The sequence below is a fragment of the Lytechinus pictus genome, chromosome 7, assembly GCF_037042905.1.
Source record: "Lytechinus pictus isolate F3 Inbred chromosome 7, Lp3.0, whole genome shotgun sequence".
Taxonomy (NCBI): domain Eukaryota; kingdom Metazoa; phylum Echinodermata; class Echinoidea; order Temnopleuroida; family Toxopneustidae; genus Lytechinus; species Lytechinus pictus.
Window position 1 is genome coordinate 9,236,377 of NC_087251.1, and position 21,702 is coordinate 9,258,078.

A 21,702-nucleotide genomic window follows, 5' to 3' on the forward strand; every position below is an offset into this window, starting at 1 on the left:
CTTGTAAGTAAGCTGGCTCACATTCAACATTTGCCAATACAATAAAACCGTTATCACCACTACAAAATATGATGCATAGGGGCATAATCATAAATAAATTATTGTAAGTGGAAGTAATTGGGAAGGAAGAAGGATCCAATATTATGATGACCAAGTATAATCATGAAAGTAAAATAATTGAATACGATGTGATTTTTGAGATGGTGAAAAGTCTATTGTGACAGGTAGGAGGAGAGTAAGAGGTCATTGACATTTATTTTATAAAACATGATGATATCTAAGCGGAATAATCGTGTCCCATAAAAGTGTTTAATCAATTATTGTAAATTAAAATGAGAATCCTCAATTTTTTATTTTTTGTTGCTACTACACTTTAGAAAGATCACCAACACTTTTGAACATAAACTGAGGCCGAGAAAACTAAATGATTTGATATTTTTTTAATATCAATTTGAGTAAAAACAATAATAATCTTCCCCAGATATCGTTCACGAGAGTATATCAATAATGTGAAGAAAATCTGGCAATAAAATTCAAGTTTTACAATTTTGTAGTGACCGTTCTACATGTTCAATCGTGCTAATTGGTACTTAGTGGAAATTTTTTTTTTTTTCTTAGACTTATAATATATTTTAGGAAAATGAATTCAAACTTTGGCGATGAATAATCTTTAAATACACCGAAACTAAATTGTATCACAAGTAAAGAGAACAGAGCGGAAAAGAAAAAAAGGCCTTTGTATCGTCAATAAAAAAACACACACGACGCTGATTGAAAGCATTGAATAAAGACATCGCGTGCCTTTGAAATAAATCCTGAATTGAAAATGTTTTTTTGCTCGACAAAAATAGTAACATCGCACTTGCTCACAATCAGTAGCATCCCATTTGAAATGGGTTACACAATTACAACACAATCTAGGTCATATTTTTAGACACAATACGGGTGAGGACGGTATTTTTACCCCCCCCCCCCCCTCCAACTCAAACTACTTTAGGACCGTATTCGGGTCTCTATACAGTCATGTAAAATGTGTAAATACCTTTTTTTCTGAACAAAAATACATATTTTCGGTGCGAAGTTTCTCGAGAGAGAAAAAAAGACTTGAAAATGAGGGGTCTAGTGAACATTATTGTGGATTGAAGATAATACCTGAAGAGGATAAGATAGCATTTGAGGTACTAATTTATATATCATTATTTCCAATGTTGGCCTGTAGTAGGCCTATATGGGTTTTATATTTCATGAAATCGTTATTGTTAATGTTTTAACTTCAGTTAACCACCAGCCGATTCGTACTTGGGTTTTATTGGGGTGAGATATCAACGACAAATTTTAGCCTGGCTATTGGTTGTTATTACCTATCATTAAAAAATCATAATTCATTTAGTGTATCGATTGACTAATTTGTTTGTGTTAACTGTCTGTCTAAATGGGGGAGTTATTTGCACTAAGTAGCTGGTATATAAATTGAGATAAATTTGGTTATATTTTGATCGACTCTTTCATGATCAGTCATCACAAAAAGTAGGCCCTAATGCTAAACCAGGATGAAACTTTGAATTGCGGGTATCTGCAATCAGGGAGTTGGGAGGTAAACTCTGCCCCAATCAACTCATCGCCAGTTCAAATCAGATCTCTGCCATCCATCGAGTCTGGGCGTTGTGGCGTGCGCCTGTAATCCAAGTGGGGAAGTTACAAATTGATGCAGTGGATCGAGGTTCGAGCCCTGGTCACGTCTTTCGGATGGTGACGTTAAAGGTCGGTCCAGACGTAAATAATCATATCTGATTGATACACGTCTGACAAAACTCAAATACACACACACACAAGTCGAGTCGAGTCTTTTATCTTCCTGAACCTGTTTCTCTCCTGAATCGACAATCTTGAACGATTAGATGCTTGAATGGCTTGACTTGACATCATACGTATTGTGTGGCTAGAGTGTCTGTCATGACAATGAATAAGATCTCACAATCTTTCAGCCTATTTTTGGATGGACCCACGAATCAAGTGAATTGCAATTATTGTCATCATCGGCTGTCATTATTCTTTGTTAAATGAAAAATTATTTGGACATGCATGACTGTCATAATCTATAATGCGCGTTATTGATGTGAGCATAAATTTCTCGAGGCAATGAAATTTTGGCATGATAGAGCAGAGACTCATCTCGACCCAACCTCCATTGACTATTACTCAGCAAGGGACACAAAAGTAATGTAACACTCTAAAGAATATGGGGGATATCATGGATTTTCTCTCTGTGTAGTGTGGTATAGCATGGTATAGGGCGAGTATTAACTCAACTTAAGTGGCTCCAGCTCGATATATCTCCTAATAAACATTCATTATAGATGGTTAAAGATACATAAATATACATAGGCCGTGTTACAACCGATAATGTCGCAGCAACGCATAATGTCACACCAACGCATAATGTCGCATATTGCGACATTATGCCAAGAGCGTCCAACGCATAATGTCGTAACTTTTCTAACGCACTCATGTCGCTACGCATAATGTCGCTGCAAATTTCTAACGCATAACGTCACACGTCGCAACGCATAATGTCGCAGCGGTATTTTCTTCAAGACTCGAGTTAAGATAAATATAAAATAAAATATATCTACAATCAGTATTTTGTGTTCAAGTTCTCTCAGTCATCAGAACGATTTTAAAGTGTGTGTGAGTGTGTGTTGAAATGTGCGATTGTGTGTATTTAGAGTCGGGAGATATCACATATATATATATATATATATATATATATATATATATATATATATATATATATATATAAAATGCCACAGCATGTGAGGGTGTGTGTGTGTGTGTGTGTGTGTGTGTGACGATATATTTTACTTCAACATATTTCAAAACATTTTTTTTTTTATTCAATTGACAAAAAGTGAGTACTCTATAGTTTCACCCCTCCTGTGCATCGGACGGCCGATTGTACCTAATACATATTTCATTCTCTGTTCCATGCTTCAAGTGGTGGAATAATTGTCTGTAATTCCAATATAATTCTTTTTCTCAACTGGGGACTATTATTGATAATGATGTATTATGTGTATTTTAACGTCAATAGGGGGGCGCAATTTTTTTTACCCATATTTTCCCAGATCGGCAGCTCAAAGGTGATCTTCTTTGAAAGGGTAGTTCTAACAGTCACTTCTTAGCTTTATTCTTTTAACATCAATATGTAGTAATCTCAATACCCCTATTTAAATATTGCGAGCGAGATGTGCGAGCTATAATTTTTTTTTTTATTTCATGTATTTTGTACAGAAAATGGAATATTCTGAGCAATGTTTTTTATCATGTACAAGATGCGTATGTAACTAGATAATTACTGCGAGCTCGAAGCTGGAGTAGAAATGTTTAATATAAGTTCTGGCCTGATTGAAAAGGGACCTTTAAACTGCAGTTAACCATGAGGAAGATAAATATTTCAACAATTAAATTTAAAAAATTATATTTAGACCTGAAAAATTGACATTCTAAGCACTTTTTGTACGGTAATCATGAACCACCGGAATAGGTATATAACTAAACAATTTGACGGCGAAAAAATAGATTTCTAAGGACAGGACACTCTATTAATGTTTTGTAAATCATGAAAAGGATGGGTAACTGGGTATCTTCCTCCATTAATGTTAATAATGCGAGCAGAAGTTTTTTGATATCCTGATCTGAAACTGCAAAATTCAAGCACGTTATGAATATAGAATAAGCTGCGTATCTCAATAAACTTGCGTGCGCGTTTTTTTTTTAGATTTAGACCTAGATTTGAAACAGAGGGTCGTGGGTTCGAATCCCAGCCATGGCGTAATTTCCTTCGGCAAGAAACTGATCCACAATGTGCTGCACTCAACCCAGGTGAGGTAAATGGGTACCGGTAGGAAGTAATTCCTTAAAAAGCTGTGTGCGCTATGAACGCCTAGCTTTGCCGGGTAATATAGGAGCGCCTTGAGCACCTAACAAGGTGGACATGTGCGCAATATAAATACCCTATATTATTATATATATTATATTATTATCATTATTAGATTTTAGGCATTTTAAATACATGTTTTGATCATTTCATTTATGTACTGTTTTCCGTTTCACAATGTTGTATATGATATAATAAACATAGCATAAAAATAAAGAATATAACAAAACAAAAAATCATATGAAACATAATTAGGCCTATATATTTGATAAACACAGTTAATAACATTAAGCTGCCTTAAATGAGTTTTTTTTAGAGTAAAACGGAGGGAGCTTGCCGAAAAAAAACAAAGCTTGAATGAGAGTCCAGCACCTAAGCTTAGTTTCATTACCTTATTTCACACACATGCATAAATATAACTTCGTAACAATAATGATAATAGGAATAGTAATAATTATCGATGTACACTTTGCAAAACAATCATAACTGAAAATATAAAGCGAGAGGGAAGCGCGAGCTAAAAATACTTGATATTCCAGTCAGAAAAGGGGTAAATTTAAGCACTTTTTCAAGCACTATGTATGAAAATTGTGAAGTAGATGTGGATGCGAGCGCGAAGCGCGAGCGAAAATTCTAGCCAATATAGTACATGGTACATGGTGATTTTTTACCCGATTGCTAAGAAAGCATGAATGCTTGTAAGCAAGCAACAAGAGGAACCACTGCTTAAGGTCCTCTCCGAGGGACCTGGTAGGTGTAATGACTATTTAAATGCCTTACCAAAGGGCACTAACGCACCCCGGGTCACCGGAATCAGAAACCCCCGCTCTACTGACTGAGCTATCGCGCCTCCTTGTGACATGAAACATTTACAAAAAATATTTTTCAAGTCTTATTTCATTCACTCGTCTGTCTCCTCTTATTCTTCCTCTTAATTCTTTTTTCCTCCTCTCTTTCCCCTTCTTTTCCTTTTTCTTTCTTTCTCCCCCTTTTTTCATGCGCCAGTAAGGAGAGGGGGACGGGCCTTTCCCTGGATCCGCCTATGCCCTGTCGGCGGATGGAAGAGGGTTTTTTTCACGCGAGCTGATATGAACCACAAATCAGGAGTAGTATACTACAACAAGTCGGTAATGATACATAGAGTCACTGTCGGGGCCTCGTGCCAGTAGACCATTATGGTTATAAGATGAAATGAATATGCCTATATTGGACGAAATGATGACTGGACGAGATGATGATTGGACCTATTGGTGATTGGACAAAATAATGGCAATGATATATACCAACATAATGATTATTAGCCGAAATGGGTTTAGACAAAGTGTAGTGGACCAACTGCAGTTAGACCAAATGGAACATGGACGAAATGAAAGTAGACCAATTGGCTATTAGACCAAAAGGTAATAGACGTAATGAAATTGGACAAAATGGTTATTGGACTATGTTGATAGTTGACTAACTAATGGTAGACGAAATGATATTAGGCCATGTGATAGTGGGCAAAATGGCAGTAGACGAAATGGCAATAAACTGATAAATATACATTCAAAGAGTAATCCTGATTTCCATATCACTTTCTCGTGTCTCAAAATACTTAGTGAAAGCATATGTTACATCTTATCTTTAACTCGAGTCCTGAAGAATATACCGCTGCGACAATATGCGTTGCGACGTGTGACGTTATGCGTTAGAAATTTGCTGCGACATTATGCGTTGCGACATGTGACGTTATGCGTTAGAAAAGTTACGACATTATGCGTTGGACGCTCTTGGCATAATGTCGCATCTGCGACATTATGCGTTGGTGTGACATTATGCGTTGCTGCGACATTATCGGTTTGTAACAGGCCTACTATAGGGTCTTCGAATCCTTCAATAACCATTTGCAAATAACCCTCAAATTTAGCTCGGACTCACTTGTCACACAGGGGATAGAGCAAGCCAGGGAAGGGTGACCATATGAAGATATGAGGTAATATGACTATCTCATCATCCATGAATAATCTCTTCTTTTAACGTACCTTCTCACGAAATATAATAAATGACAATAAAATCAAAACGCGCGTCTTACCAAAAATCAACAAAGTAGAATATGGATCAATAACATGATTGGAAGTGTTGCATAGCGTCTAAGAGCAAATTATGTGAGTAAAAAAATAGACACCTTACAAATCCCTAATTTAAGGAAATAACACGTCATGAACGCATGATCATATATGGCTGTAAAGAGTATCTCCTCCCAAATAATTTGATACCATATTTTATAAATGTAGTATGTATTCACGCTTGCATGGATAATCAATAGGTTTTCTTTGCAGTGATGTAAGTTTTGATTTGCGCCAAAGTAAGTGACTGCAATGAATGAATCCAGATGTCAGTGATGCCATAATCCTACACGAGTTAGTAAACACATTTGCGAATCCGTTTTCAATTAAATTTACTCGAAAATTGATACTAAAAAGTGTTTATTAAACAATATTAAAATGTAACTTATCAAAAATGTGTTTTGAAATGGATTTTAATGCAACCCTTGTAGGATTATATATTGATAGCTGGATTCATTCATTGCAGTCATGCTTTACTTTGGCGCAAATCAAAATTTATATCACTGCAAAAAATACCTCCTGATACCCCATAAATAATATGGTATCAAATTATTTGAGAGAACATACTCTTTCAGACCATATATACTAATTATATGTCAAAGACATATTTTTGACAATTTGTAAATGAAGGAATGTTGAACGTGAGTATTAAAGCGTCGATTCATTAATTGCCTATATTACTCCACACACCCTTCCCAACAGCATCATTGATTAATATTTATCATTCAAGTTTTTAAGAAGCTTTATTTGTTCATCTGAAAACGTATTGCTTTAATGAATTGCGATTTCTGTTACAGAATTCGTTTGTAAGGCCATTCAGAATTGCTTCTTGGATTTTTTATTTTCTCTCCACCCCCACCCCCTCCCCCTCTTTTCATTTCTCTTTATCCCCCCCCCCCCTCTCTCTCTCTCACTCTCTTATATAATTTGCTCGTGGTTGGCCACGTGCATGGATCGGCAACACGTGCTGTACGCCATCATCAACATGATTGTCATGATCACCATCAAGAGGTCCAATTGTTGAAGTGAATACATCCATCCTATAGAACGACTCCTTAAAGTGATAATCCCCGATTTCGAGAAGTCGTTAATCGATCCCTATTGTCTGATGTCATGAGATGTAATAATAGCCCTGATAGGGGGTCTATTGTGTGGCCGATTAGTACCCAGCATCGTCTTTTCCGATAATTTTACGTAAAGATTTCATAAAATGTTCCTCTCTGACATCTCGTTTTATAATTCGCCATCTGAACTTATTACGTCATTTTCAAAAGTATCTATTGCCCTATCTATTTTCGTTATTATTGCTTTTGAAGTTTCGAGTAAAACATCACAACCTTATGTAAGCTGGTCCTTCCTGAACTTAAAGTTCCATTGAATATATATATATATATTGGAGTATAGAAAATTAATGAACTGGTTGATTTATTGATTGATTTATTTATTTATTAATTAATTAAGAAATATGTGTGTTGTACAAGAATCAATATTTATGTTCCCGATATGATATTTTTAATGCGAGCGCCGTTAACAACCAATCAACAACAACATTTTTAAATTTCTTTTCGATGCTTTTCCGATCGAGAAAATTAAAATTCTTTAATTTTACATGTTCGAAAATGAATAATTCAGTATTTGTTTTTAAACATGTATTAATATAGAATTCCCACAATTATCCTTCCCTACTTTCCTAGGATAGAAGATTATTGAAAGGCCAATGTTGTCTGCTCACATGCATCAAATTTTCTGAATTGTATAATTTGCTTGTAGATTTATACATATACAATTTTTGTTACCGAATTGGAAATCTTTCAGATATTCAAAATTAAATGAATGAATGAACGAAATGGATCATTAATTCCATTGATGACTGAACCGAACTGTAATTGCATTTTCACCGGTAGTGGTTGGATTTTTAAGAGCTGTTTGCTTGGTATAAAACAAAATTACAAAGGATATCATGAATACAAACTCATTATAGAATTAACGCACATATCTATTCAAATTCAATTGTTACATAAATCTATTTATGAGATTTTTGTGAATCTTCGATCTTTATAGGTTCGAGTTATGCAAGGCTGCACCAGTGGATATAGTGTTGTATAGAAATTCATTGAAACCGCATACGAGCGTCAGCCCGGGCTTTGTTTGATATGGATGCTTGTTATCAACAATATTGTTAAATTAAATTGAATCGAACAAACCATTAGATTTTATGAAAAATATGCTCACAGCAAATCAACTGAATACCAACAATGCTTGTAACGTTAGGACCTTCTTCTACTACTACTACTACTACTAATACTACTACTAATACTACTACCACTACTACTGCTGCTGCTGTTACTACTACTACTGCTACTACTACTGCTGCTGCTGCTACTACTACTAATACTACTGTGACTACTACTACTACTACTACTGCTGCTGCTGCTACTACTACTTCTACTACTTCTACTACTGCTACTTAAATCTGTGAGGTACAGAACATATTGGAAAACTTTCTATGAAGTTGCTTTTGAGCGAAAGTGTTGACCCTTATAAACGTGAAAATCAAATTTTGTGATACAGATTTTGGCATAGTATTTAGATTTTCGAAGTAACATCATATTTCATCGTTTTCGCTTGCTCTTCTCCCCTTTTGCTTGGTCGAGGAACCTGTTTAGTATTTATTTATTTTTTTAATATCTATAGTAGATGTTTGGATCATATTTAATGGTTTCATTTTTTTTCAATTCTTTCATCATCTTAATATTATTAAGTTTTCGGGGAAGGGGGCACATGGGCCCACTCAAACATCATCATCATTTGGCGGGTTATCTGGGACACGCCCCCAACCCCCCCCCCCCCCACGAACAAACACGCACACATAGATATTCGAAAAATGACCCCATGATTTACAAGAAAAGACGGGTGACGACCAGGAAAGAAGAGAAGCAGGAAAGAAAATAAGAGGAGAATGTATTTATTTTCTCTTTCTACATTTCTGTTTTCTCTCTTCTTTCTTCTCTCATCCCATTAGTTGTTTTTGGGGGTTGATCTTTCTTCTCTCTCTGTTTTCCATGTACGTTTATCCCAACGGTGGTGTAATCTTAAAAAAAAATGATTTACAAAGAATGCACTCGCAGCGCTAGCTGGCATCGTTTCCAAACCATGTTAACCATTGCCGATATTATTGATTACTACCTTTCTTCAAACTTATTTATTCTATGAGCGAGATGCCTAAATATCCTTTTTCTTTTTAATCATGCAGTGTCTTTGAATAACATCAAGGAGTTTTAAGATATGGAGAACCATCAAACACTTTTTCTTTATAGCCACTTTGATGCCGCAATGATATAAGTTACTAATGTGTTTAACAGGGGCCGCGGAAGCGGGGGGGGGCTGGGGGGGGGGGGGGGGGGGGCTTCAGCCCCCCTACTTTTTTCCAAAACCGTGTACAAAAACGTAAAAATGACCATATGATTGTGATTTTTTGCATGGTCAGCCCCCCCCCCCCCCCCCACTTTGAAATCCGTTCCGCGGCCCCTGTTTAATTGCATATTTCTTGCAGATTGTAAACAACAGATTCTTGCCTAACTACATACAGGCGAATTACAAGAGGAAGCATGCTTTTGTAATGATAATCATACTTTACGATGCCTCTGGTTAGATCATAATGAGCAGACACATTGCTCACTTTTACAGGGGACAGCATAGTGCAATATTTCTTGAAATATGATTTGAAATTACTCGACTGACCGCATTTCTGACACATAGCATCAGAAATTTATGTATTCTAACAAACTAATCATAATATCTTTATAGTTTGGAAGTTTGTAGGATTTTGTAAAATGTTGATTTAAAAAATGTCATATTATTAGGTTTTATCACATTTAAAAACTGATTATCATTAAATATTTCGCCCAATTTTATGACACATTATGCATATTTCGACTCATATTGTGTTCAATATCTGTTTTGTGCTCAAATAAAAATGGGTATATCACAATTGCCTATTTTCAATACAAATCACTTTTCAGTTTGACCATGAAACTGGCGGCATCATAAGTCGCCACCAAAGGCTACAGTGCACATGTGTATTCTTTTGTATTTCTTTAGAAATTGGAAGCTATTTGCATGTCGTTGTCTCTCCATTCTTTTTACCTCCATGATATCATTTATTTCTTCACGAACTACATAGGCCTACAATATATATGAAATGAAGTTTGTCTTTGTCATTCACTTCGCTCGTTTAAACAAAATGGGTTCGGATGGCAGGCAATCTTACCAAACGGTGTCACTTTTTGGCATGTGATATAAAATGTTTAATTTCGACTTCTAAGTCATAGGTCATTTGCGTATTAGTGAATGTCAAACGCAATCACATGATATTTGTGGTTGTCAATTTTTTTCGGCACCATGCCAAAAACGTGTTCGACCCTCTTCTGATTTTACGCCTCGGTGATCCAGGCATAGACAACATGTGGAAGAAGACACTGTACTGCTCATTTCAATACTGAGTCTTGTCGAGTGAACACGTCAATAAAATCTACTCGTAAAATCCAAATTATATACTTTTATTCCTATTAGTCTCTGTCAAGTTTACTGACAGGTTGAGGACAATGAGAGTCGTGCAGAACAAGGAATTACCTTTCTTTGGGAAAATGATCAAGAATAACGGAGAAGACTTTTTGAAAGGTGATAAATCTGGAGAGATAACTCTCGTCAAACCTACGGTGGTGAAACCGGCGGCCGTGCCTGAAATTTCTTTTAGCTTGTTCGCCAGTCCCGAAGCGCAGAAGGCCCTCAAGTTCGTTAATGGCGAGGAAAACGAAGAAGAGAACAGAAATGAAGATGACAGTAGTGAAAAAGAGGTTGAGAATGCGAAGGAAGTTGAAACAAAATCGAAAGAGGGTGAAGAGGGCATAAAGAGCACGTACAGATGGAGAGTGGTTGCAAGAACTGTTTCTGCTTGTCCTCGAGCCGGTACAAAGACACAACCAAATACAAACAAGAAATCGACAAGTCCTTGTAGATCTGTGAAAACAGCGGAAGAGGTTGCTCCAAGAATGGGAAGGAGAGCAAGCCTTGCTCCAGATCACCGATGTTTAAGTCCCACACCACCAAAGTTTAACCGATCACGGAGAATGTCACTCTCCCCAAGCCGCCATCCACTCCTTCCTAACAGACCCATCTCCCCTACTCCTCTGGCCAATATTGGAAAGACTTCTTCAGATTCCAACTTAGAGATGACAAATAGAACATCATCCCAAGAAATAAAAATTGAATCGGAGACCTCTCCACCTAGGGATAAGCCCGATGTAACTGGTGGAAACCCGGCAATTGCCCGTGCTATATCTAGACGTCGTTTTTCTTTACCAATAACTCCCAGTTCACAATCTATGATTCCCCATCCTCCATCGCCATCTCCACGAAGAAGCTTTCCTCCACCCAATTCATCTGACCCATCTTCACCTACGCCGAGTAGAGGCAACAGGAAAACATCAGTGACAAATACTCTACAAGCCAATCGACATAAACTTGAAGCTCTGATGAAAGAACGATCAAGGGCCATCGCCAACTTAACAATCGGTGGGAGCAGAGAAAGCATCCCATCACCATCATCAGTAAAGTCAAAGCAAGATAGCCCGGTGATGTCCCCTGCACCTATCAGAGCGAATCATAAATTGCTTCGGCCATCGCTATCTAGAAGATCATCGATTACGTCAGAAACAGAGTCAGATGCATCACACACAGATTCATTTGAGGTAAATATGAATACATCTATTTATGTGAAAGTAGAGTTAAGATTGGTCTCACAGGTACATGTATATATGCTGTGCAAAATTATTCTAAAAACCTGTTACCTCCAGAAGAAGAAGGAGAAAAAGAAGAGGAGGAGGAGGAGGAAGAAGAAAAAAAAGAGGGGGAGGAGGAGGAAGAAGAAGAGGCGGAGGAGGAAGAAGAAAAAAAATGAGGAGGAGAAGAAGAGGAAGAAGAAGAGGAGGAGGAGGAGGAAGAAGAAGAAAATTATTAGATTTTCTATTAATTTTACACTTTAACTACATGTGATCAGAATTATGAATGTCATAAAGTATTAAAGGGGTCTTTTATAACGTATAACAGTGAGCATAAAAAGAATCACATGATCAGTACATTGTTTACGTAAAAATACTTTACACGGTTTTTTTTATGCAAGAAACATTTACATATATTTTTAAAAACAATTTGTTAATTGTAGGGTATACATGTATGTAAATATGTATTCATTCATATTCATGCGAATAATAGACGCAGTGGAATTAAACTTCCTAAAAGTGAAAATTTAAATTCTTGGAAAAGGAATTTTCTAACTTGTTAGGCCCTGTAGTTTACCATCGGCAATAAAATAAATAAATAGATAAATAAATAAATAAATAATCTGCTCTGGAGAATATAGTGCTAAATATTCCGATTTTAAGTCAGTCAAATAATCATTCTACCGTCTAGGTTAATATTCATATTTAATGTTTAGCTTTGCTATGAGTTATGATTCTGATTGATTTTAGAAAATTTCGTTCAGATCAAAACAAAATATGAGAGAATTTTTAAATTGCCAATATACTTTGTTTTCTTCCCGGCAATCTTCTTCACTGCAACATTTACACGTCTCTATTTCATTGATAAAATTATTCTGTTTAATGTGTTTTGTGCGGCTCTCTCATCATTCATTATGCATGATTACATACAACACTCATGTAATCTGTATGTAATTATAAAGTCCATGTGACTGAAAAGTAAGTTTAAATGTGAGCAGAATGAATTTCTACAGTGTGGATGAAAAATCAAATCGAATTAATTGAATTCAATTTAATTTTACTTTGAAGAAAAGTATAAGACATTTGTTCATAAGTTCCTTAACATGATTAATTCAAATTCAATCCAATTCTGTTCAATTATACACAATGTGGAAATTCGTTTTTGCTAATGTTTTAAAATAAACATTTGTTTTTATCTAAATTACATAGATTATATTAGACTGTACGCAATAATACAAAATGACATAAAGACAGTGACAAAGTAGATTATCCAGGATAACTCTATCAATAAAATATAGACTATTAAATGTAAATGATTGCCGGGTAGAACAGAAATATGAGTAAGATTAGAATTATGTAATGATATATTAGGCTAAAATGTTCATTGTAATTCCAAAAGTGAAAACTGAGACATCTTTTAAGAAGGTTTTGAAATTTCTACGTCATGAAACTTGGATATTATTTTTGAAAGATGTAGAAAAAGTTGATTTAAATTGCAAGGTTAGCTGCTTTAATATCCTGCGCAGGAAAGTTCTTTAGTAAATTTATAATGATGAATATAAAATATCACAGTCATTTTTTTATTCTTATTGCATAAAGGATGTACTTATAGTGATAGTCTGTGCCACTTTGAAATAAATAGAGATTTTCGTGCATTCGTTTTATAGTGTTTAGTGGACAACGAGTTCATATTTTCAAGTTTCTATCCGAAGTTAATCACATTGGTATTTCACGCCCTAAACTAACGACTGTTCATTTTTAACATATGCTTTTGTTGTTAACTCCAACATGCATTCGTACAATATACACGTCAGAGAAATCTTATCCATCAACCATTTGCAAGAACAAAAACTGCTTTGAATTCATTTCTGATAGCTTGTGTCAAAGAATGGAATAGATTACCGCAAAGCATAAGATCCAGTCCAACACTGCCAATATTCAAAAAAGCATGTCGACAATTCTTATTTGAGAGCTTGCAAAATGTCTTAAATTAATCTTTTGTTTACTTTCTAGTTTATCATTGTAAATATATTTGTATTATTTTTTTTTGTATGTTTGTTTTTATCATCAATATTTTCGCTACAATGTTTTATCATTTTATATCTTATCTTATATTTTTTCTTTTGTCTGTATGTTTGTTTTATCATCAATATTTTGCTATAATATTTTTTATATATCTTCCTCTGTTTTTTTATGTTCTTATATCAATTTCATAAAGGGGCCCCTTTCACAAGCTCTGCTTCTATGGGGTCCCAAACCTTTCATGTTATATTCTCTTTGCCAACCTTTGTACTAAATATTTTTTTATATCACTTGATTGGTTTGAATAAACTTATATCACTTATATCACATCTGTTTTGCCTAACTACACTAGCCATCCCCCCCCCCCCCCCTTACGGGTTTGGTTTCGTTGGCGACTTAACAAGCATTAAAAAGTACAATAAAACTTATTTTCTTCGGTCTTTAAATCGGTTACCTTTCATTGTCTAGTATCCTCAATAAAGAAAACGTTTAACTCACTCGCACGTTGGAAGGGAAGAGGATTATAGTTCTGAAATGACAGCGATGATCGAACAATCACATTTTCCATGAAAGTACATTGGCAATGACTACAACAATTAGGGACCTTCAGCTATTGTGAAGTGTTGTTTGTAAGGGAATAAGACGGACCTCGTGGGTGGGTTTCAATGTTAAAACGCACTCTGCTCGTAAAACGCTTGGCTAATGACGTTATCACTTGTACAGAATAACATTAATTCATAATAATCATAAACATCATAATGTTCAGTCATCTATGCAGAAGGGCTGATGAAGAATTAAGGTCCATAAAATTAACGAGCATGTCTGAAAGCCAGGACTTCTTTCGCTTTATTCCAGAGGTATAAAGATGTGTGCCATAAAAAAAGACGAACCATGAAATTATAATTCAAATTGAGTAGTTTCATTAATTTCATTGCTATATTCTTTAATGGTAATCTGGTGTTGACTTTGTAGGCATGGTAATTATATAATGATACCATGTCTTTCTCAATGTTTGATTAATCTTGGTTAACGCGATGGAAATATCTCTCATTGATTAGAGAAGAAAATTGATTACTTCAGTCATTTATTGTGATGGGGTCATTCAATCCATCCGTAGAAAACAAAAATCAATAATTGCAATCCTTACCCTTCTTGGTATACAACAATAGATCAACTGGACTGTTGTGTCGATAATGGAGCTCCAACGAGGTCCGAAAAATTCAAAGGTGTGTTGAACAATACTGACAATAACTGTTTTCGTTTGGTTTTGATTTTTTTTTAATCCAGACAATAAGTTTATTAGACGGTGGTGAAGCAGCCAACCTGGATGATATGATGGCAGATGTCATCGACATGGGATCGTCGCCACCCACTGACGTCACGTCAAGGAAGAACGATTCACCCGCCTCTTTCTCTCCAAGAAATTTGACAGCGTCCCCTCTTCCTCCAAGAAATCTGACACAATCCCCTCATCGATTGGCTGGCGGACGCCCTATCTTTAAACGACGGGGCTTCAGCTCATTAGATTCGGGAATTTCATTCAGCGACACAGCGTCTGTCGCGTCCGAACGGGAGTCGACGACATCGACCACCAACCCAGCTGAGGATGAGTTACCAAGGATGTCTCGATTACGTAATCGTCGGGGCACTATTTGCATGGGGTCGTTGAGTGCGTTGGTAGACTTAGAATCAAGACGTTCATCATCATCCAGTCCATGTCCTTCCCAAACGACCTCGAGCCAGCGATCAAATGATGAAATCGAAGAGGAAGTCGAAGATGAGATTCAGAAGAGGATCTTACAGAGAAAGAGTCAGTTGGTGATGCAGGCTGCACCAGGGAGCGTGACAGTATCATCCGCCGTGTCAAGGCTTGAAGCTCGGGCTATCTCAAAGACAACCAACGGAAGATTGAAGAAAATCATGGGTAATCTAACATTAGAAAGAACAACATCTGAACTATTGAGCATGAAAGCAGCCATGAACGCCGCAGCAAAGAGAATGCAGTTTGATAATAGCAAAAAATCAAAATCATTAGACAGCAGTGATTAAACACAAAGAAACAAAAATATGAATAGAGTATGTTTATCGACTCTGATAATGATAGATTATGTGATAAATTATAAAATATAATAAAAAATAAATTTCAATCGTTGCTGATCTTATTAAATCGAGAGTAACAGGACGAAAAACGTAGACCCCAATCAATTGCACAAACAGAAAAAAGAGTGGACACTTTTATGTTCTTGCAAAATTTGTAAATATTTGCTCAATGCAAATTGTGAAAACTGGTTATTATCAAAGTAAAAAATTATTATCATAATGGATTGAGTTTGACTGATGAGATACAATCATGTAATTAGTCGTGAGCAACAAACGTATATGTATCATAAACAAAATCCACTGTGAGCTGAAGTGATTCAAGGAATATTGCATTCTGAATATTTTACGAAGTTTTGTCGCAAACATGTAAATACGATGTACCTATGTCATGTTTTCCATTTGACTTTCTTTCACAATGTAACTCCGATAATGGTTTGTTATACATGATACCCAAGAAAAACAGTGATGGAATGAAAATCGTCCCTCATCTTTTATTTAGAGCAGTTCCTGTACCTTATCCCTTATTACCATTGCCACTTTTCATTCCCCTTCCCTCCCTCTCCCTTCCCACCCCTCTCTCTCGAGACTACACACACACACCCACGCCCCCACACACGTACCCTCTATATGGCCCATATCCTGAAGTCAGGTTTAACTTTAGACCATGGTCTAACTCTGTGCTAAAATTATGGGAAGCCAAAAGTGTCAACATTTTTATCAAGTTGTATGTTTCTTATGTTTACTGTGCTCTTTTCTGATTCATCGACGGTGAAGACAATCATCTATTTGTTACTTAGACAATTATGAACGATTTGAGAGCCAAATGAGCTGAAAATATGATATCTCTACTGTTAGTGATTTATGTAACAATTGGCTATCCATACTTAAACCACAACTTCAAACCTGAGTTTAAGTTAAACCCGACTTCAGAATACGGGCCATATAATTATCTGTATCGTACCCTCTCTCTCTCTCTTTCTATCTCTCTCTGTCCTTTCAATTGCATCACGACTATTTAATTCACTCATTTACGTTTTATATTCGCTTATTCACCCAAGTAGCTAGCAAGCAATATTTTGTGTATAAATTGTACATCCACCTCTTAACTTGTTATATTATGATATCCTTTGTTTTAATGTGCAATAATTATTTGGTCAAGATATTACTGAAATGGTTTTGATTTTACTCTTTCTGTTTTTAAAGATATTACTGTTGTAATTTGACATTTGACATTGGCACACACTCAGTGGCATAAGAATAAACTGCAAGATGCGAAACATTGTAACATTTATGCCGGGGTTAGCGTTGGATGGTTCCGCTTCTAACTTTTCATATTGGTATAGCTTCTTTGATTTTTCTCGGGATTAAATTTCGTTGTTTTTATTTTTTCATTGCGTACCTAGGGAATAAAGGGCAAATGACAAAATGAAAAAAAAAAACCGAAATTTTAATCCCGAGAAAAATCAAAGAAGCTATACACGCTGCAGTGACTTTTTTTTAAATAAATGAGTTCTTATGTTTATGCTTATGGAAGTATATGGGTTTTAAAAAGAACTATTCTATGTACGCACATTATGTTGTTCTGATTGAATCATTCAATAGTGTGAATTAAATTATTCAATAATATCGCTTTGTATTGATTGTTTTTATTTCTAGTAATAACCAAGTCTTAAATTATCTTATTGTTTGCAAGGAAAGATTTCCTCACTTATTCCCAAATGTATTTCAATACTTGTGAATTAAACAATGTTTCGCGATTTCAAGAATTTTTTGGCCAATCGTTTAATTTGAATAATATTTGGATGCGTATCCAACCCATTCTCTTATTAAGCGCAACAATAATTAATGCATAAAATTATCATCTTATGTAAAAGGGAAATATACAGAATATAGTGAAATATAAAATGTAGCATCAATAATTTATAAAACAATGGAAAGATATGAGAGAAGAAGGATAGAAAGGAGATAAGAGAATGGGGGTTCTGTGGAATTAAAGGAGAGAGGGAATGAAAAAAAAAAGGTGCAAAGAGAGAAGAAAAGAAAGAGAAAACGCGAAATGGAGTGGTGTGAGGGCGTGTGCACGTGTGTGCGAATTATCATCATAATCAAATTATGTTTCTTCCCTGATGACAGTCCCAAAAGACGTTTTTAAGGAAATAGAAAAAATTTCTTTTAATTTTATTTGGGGATGAAGAGATAGAATAAAACACAAGGTTCTATATCAAGACTATTCTGTTGGAGGACTGAGAGCTCCAAATTTTGAGGTCTTTGTTAAGACCCAACGAATAATGTGGATTAAACGTTTGCTAGACGGAGGGAAAAGTTCGGGTTGGAAAGCAACCTTCGAATATTTTTTAGCTCTTTAGGTGGTCGAATCATATTTCTGTGTGATTATGATACGAGTAAAATGAATTTGAAAGGTATACCATTATTTTACATAGATATGCTGAAGGCATGGCACGAATTGGATAAGTGTAGACATTTTGGAGGGAGACATTTTTGAAATAACAAGCGTATATGCCTCAATAATAAGACCTTTTTTTATATTGAATTATTTCATAAAGGTATAGTTAAGGTCTCGGATATAATAGTTGGAGGTCAATTAAGACCAGTTTCATACTGGTATAATCTGAAATTTTCATCTGAAAACTTGCTCAAAATTCAAAAGATATTTTCAGTAATAACAGAAGAGTGGATACAAGGTGATTTTATGGAAATGGATACCGACAATTTTGAAATTCAATTGATGATATGTGGGCATGTTCAGAAACTATGTGATTTAAAATCTAGACGAATGTATGACCACTTAATCATTGAAAATTTTCAAATTGATTATGTATTTCATGTTACAGATGGGCAATCCGAATATGATTTGGGAATGTGGGAACTGAAAGAAGTATTTCTGAGACTGAAATGTGCAATGCTATGCAATAAACAGAGAATGTCAATACAAACAATTACAAGGGGCTGTGTACACGAAAATGGAACTTTTTAAATTTGGTTTTGAGACATATAATTTGTGTTCCTTTTGTAAAAAAGAAGTTGAGTCTTACCAACATTTATTTTTTTATTGTCCTGAAGTTAAGCGATTATGGGAAGAGATGAGTAAAATATTTCAACTGAATGAACTTGGCAGTGACAGTTGGAAAACAATTTTCATGGGGATATCTGGAAATACGACAATAGTAACTTTAATAAACTGTATCATATTCTTAATTAAATATATTATTTTTAGTTCAAGAAAACAGGGAATATTGACAACCGTACAGAAAGTGACACATTTGGAGATATAGAGATACGAAATATCAAATAGCGTTTAAAAAGGGGAAGCTGGGGTGCACTTAAGGAAATGGGAACAAATCAATGCATACCTTTCTTAATACTATGGATGTATTGGTTGCTTCATTTTGTTTGTTTTGTTTTTGTTTATTTGTTCAAATACAGATAGTTGTACCAGAGCAGGATGCATCGTGTGTGGGTGTACGTGTGTAGATGGATGTGTGAGTTTTGTGACGGGGAAGAAGGGGGAGCTGTGGGTGGAGCTGTGGGTGGTGGTGAGTTGAAGTGAGCTTGTGGGAGTGTCTGGGGAGAGAGATGAGGGGGTATGGGGGTAAGGTAGGGACGTTTTAGGATAATAACCTTCCTCTAATTAACCTTTAAAATAATCTTTTATCCTTTTTTTATTCTTGTACAATTAATGTGTGCAAAAAAGATTATTTCTATTCTATTCAGGGAAAAAAGTCATCTTTTACAATTTTTTTCTTTTTTTGCCGATTGATATGGGTTTTCCCCCTTTGCTTTCACATTGTTATAGAAGAGAAATTTGGCAGTTTAACTTCATTTGTAATCATTTAAAAAATATTTGTAATCTCATTGATATTGATATATTCAATTGTTTGTTTATTTATTGTATACATGCAAAGAATCTTTATTTATATGAATTGTGATTGTAAACTTATTGATTTGAAAGAGGAAGAAAATAAAATATTATTCAAAAAAAAAATCAATGTGTGTTCATGATTAAAAATAAAATGTTAAACTATTACTTTGTCTACTTTACCATAGGCTCATAGTAAAACAGAATGATGTATAACTTGTGTAGGGTGTGTGTGCGTGTGAGTCCGAGAGAGGGAGGATTCATTGTGAGTAAAGAATCATCATCAAACAATATCACGTGATGTATGGCTGTAGAGGAGAGAGAGAGAGAGAGAGGAAGATCGTAGAACGGGTTTTCAGCTTTACCATAAAACGATGGATTTTAATTCGCTTGCTTTTTGGGTGTGAAATAGTTCAACTTAATCCATGTACATAAAAATACGATAAGAATATATATAAAATTTCAAATTATTCCGACATTTATTGACTAAAGAATGCAATGATTACATTTTGTGTCATTGGTGATGTGCGATGTAGTGATAAATATATAATTCATATAAAAAGGCCACAACCCACTACACATTATTTATTTACACGTTTTCTCTAATCAAAATAACTTTATATGATACATACAAAATATGATTTCAAATTAATTTGTATTACATAGCCTATATACTGAAACATCATTGCACAAGTCAAATAATTTGAATTCTAGTTAAAACTATTGTGTACATCCTATACACTTAATAAGATAGAGATACGCACAATAAAATAAGGTATCAATAATTGTAACATGACAACATTTTTCATACATCCCCATTCCTAATAAAAAGGCAATTTATTTGTAATTCTGTGGGATGCAGAGAAGCTTAGATCAAATCTTGCCATTTGTATTTTGTACTTTCTGTGGGTGTACTCATTTTGGGCGAACCCCAATTATGATTTTAGAATATCTTCAGGCAAGTATATCTGCCATCCAAGTGCAGTTCAGTCGGGTTTATATTAATAGGATGAGCAATCATTACAAGTATAGTTTATATAATTATTACAAGCGTTTGTTAATTAGTTTCAACTGACAAGGAATTGGACTCCATGCATTGGCACTACAGTATACGTTCTTGATAGACCCATAACACTCTAGAGACAAACTACTCGAGTACATCACATTATAACGAATGATAATCCTGAATGATGATGATGCTCAAATTTTTATGTTCTGCTTTTAAATGTATCAACAGATCATCACGAAGGCAGGGGGCACCAAAACAAATATTTGCTTAAAACGAATGAATGGAACCCCGGGAGAAATATTATCCACTCAAATAAATCTATTTATATACCTCTAATCATGACAATTTCAAAGCAACCAGATCCACCATATACACAGTAATACAAATAACCGTTAATCCCTCTTCATTTATTGTTACTAGATAGCACAGTTCGTTGGTTTCTATCTCTCTGTGACTTTTGTCCCAATAATCAAGCTTAGATAATCCACATTGACTCCGTTAATCAAGCCTATCCTACAATCACAACAATTGGCAGTAATTGACCATTTACTTACCTTCAAATTTTAAAACATTTTGTGTGTAACATTAATGTATGTACATTGTGGGTGTTGTTCTTCAAACCAGAATTCTGTTGTTGGTGGGTGTGTTTGTATGTGTTTTTTTTTTGCTTTTGCTTTTTAATGGGGGTGAAAAATAACAACGAGGGGGGCAAGCATTAATGGAGAAGTTGGATTTTGATATCATGCCAATACCCACCTCAGGATAGGCACTGGTCTCATGTTGGTATGACTCCCCTTGGTATCGGCTATGTCAGTAGGATGGCATTATCAATGCCACCCGAGTCTCGCAGTTGATCATGTTGACATGGGCTA

At 35.2% G+C, this 21,702-nt stretch overlaps 1 protein-coding gene across 1 annotated transcript; it reads left to right on the forward strand.

The window, feature by feature from the left end:
* The first annotated feature begins 10,529 nt into the window (after window positions 1–10,529).
* Window positions 10,530–17,570, forward strand: LOC129265015 (probable replication factor C subunit 1). Its single transcript, XM_054902992.2, has 2 exons — window positions 10,530–11,792; window positions 15,132–17,570. Exons 1-2 carry the CDS (start codon window positions 10,647–10,649, stop codon window positions 15,891–15,893), a joined length of 1,908 nt encoding a protein of 635 aa, XP_054758967.2. The 5' UTR covers window positions 10,530–10,646; the 3' UTR covers window positions 15,894–17,570.
* Window positions 17,571–21,702: the final 4,132 nt, after the last annotated feature.

Bases quoted from the DNA above. Each gene is read 5' to 3' on its own strand.
- LOC129265015 (XM_054902992.2), top strand. From the start codon at position 10,647: ATGAGAGTCGTGCAGAACAAGGAATTACCTTTCTTTGGGAAAATGATC. The intron at 11,793-15,131 runs GTAAATATGAAT...TTTTTAATCCAG, and splicing joins CACACACAGATTCATTTGAG to ACAATAAGTTTATTAGACGG.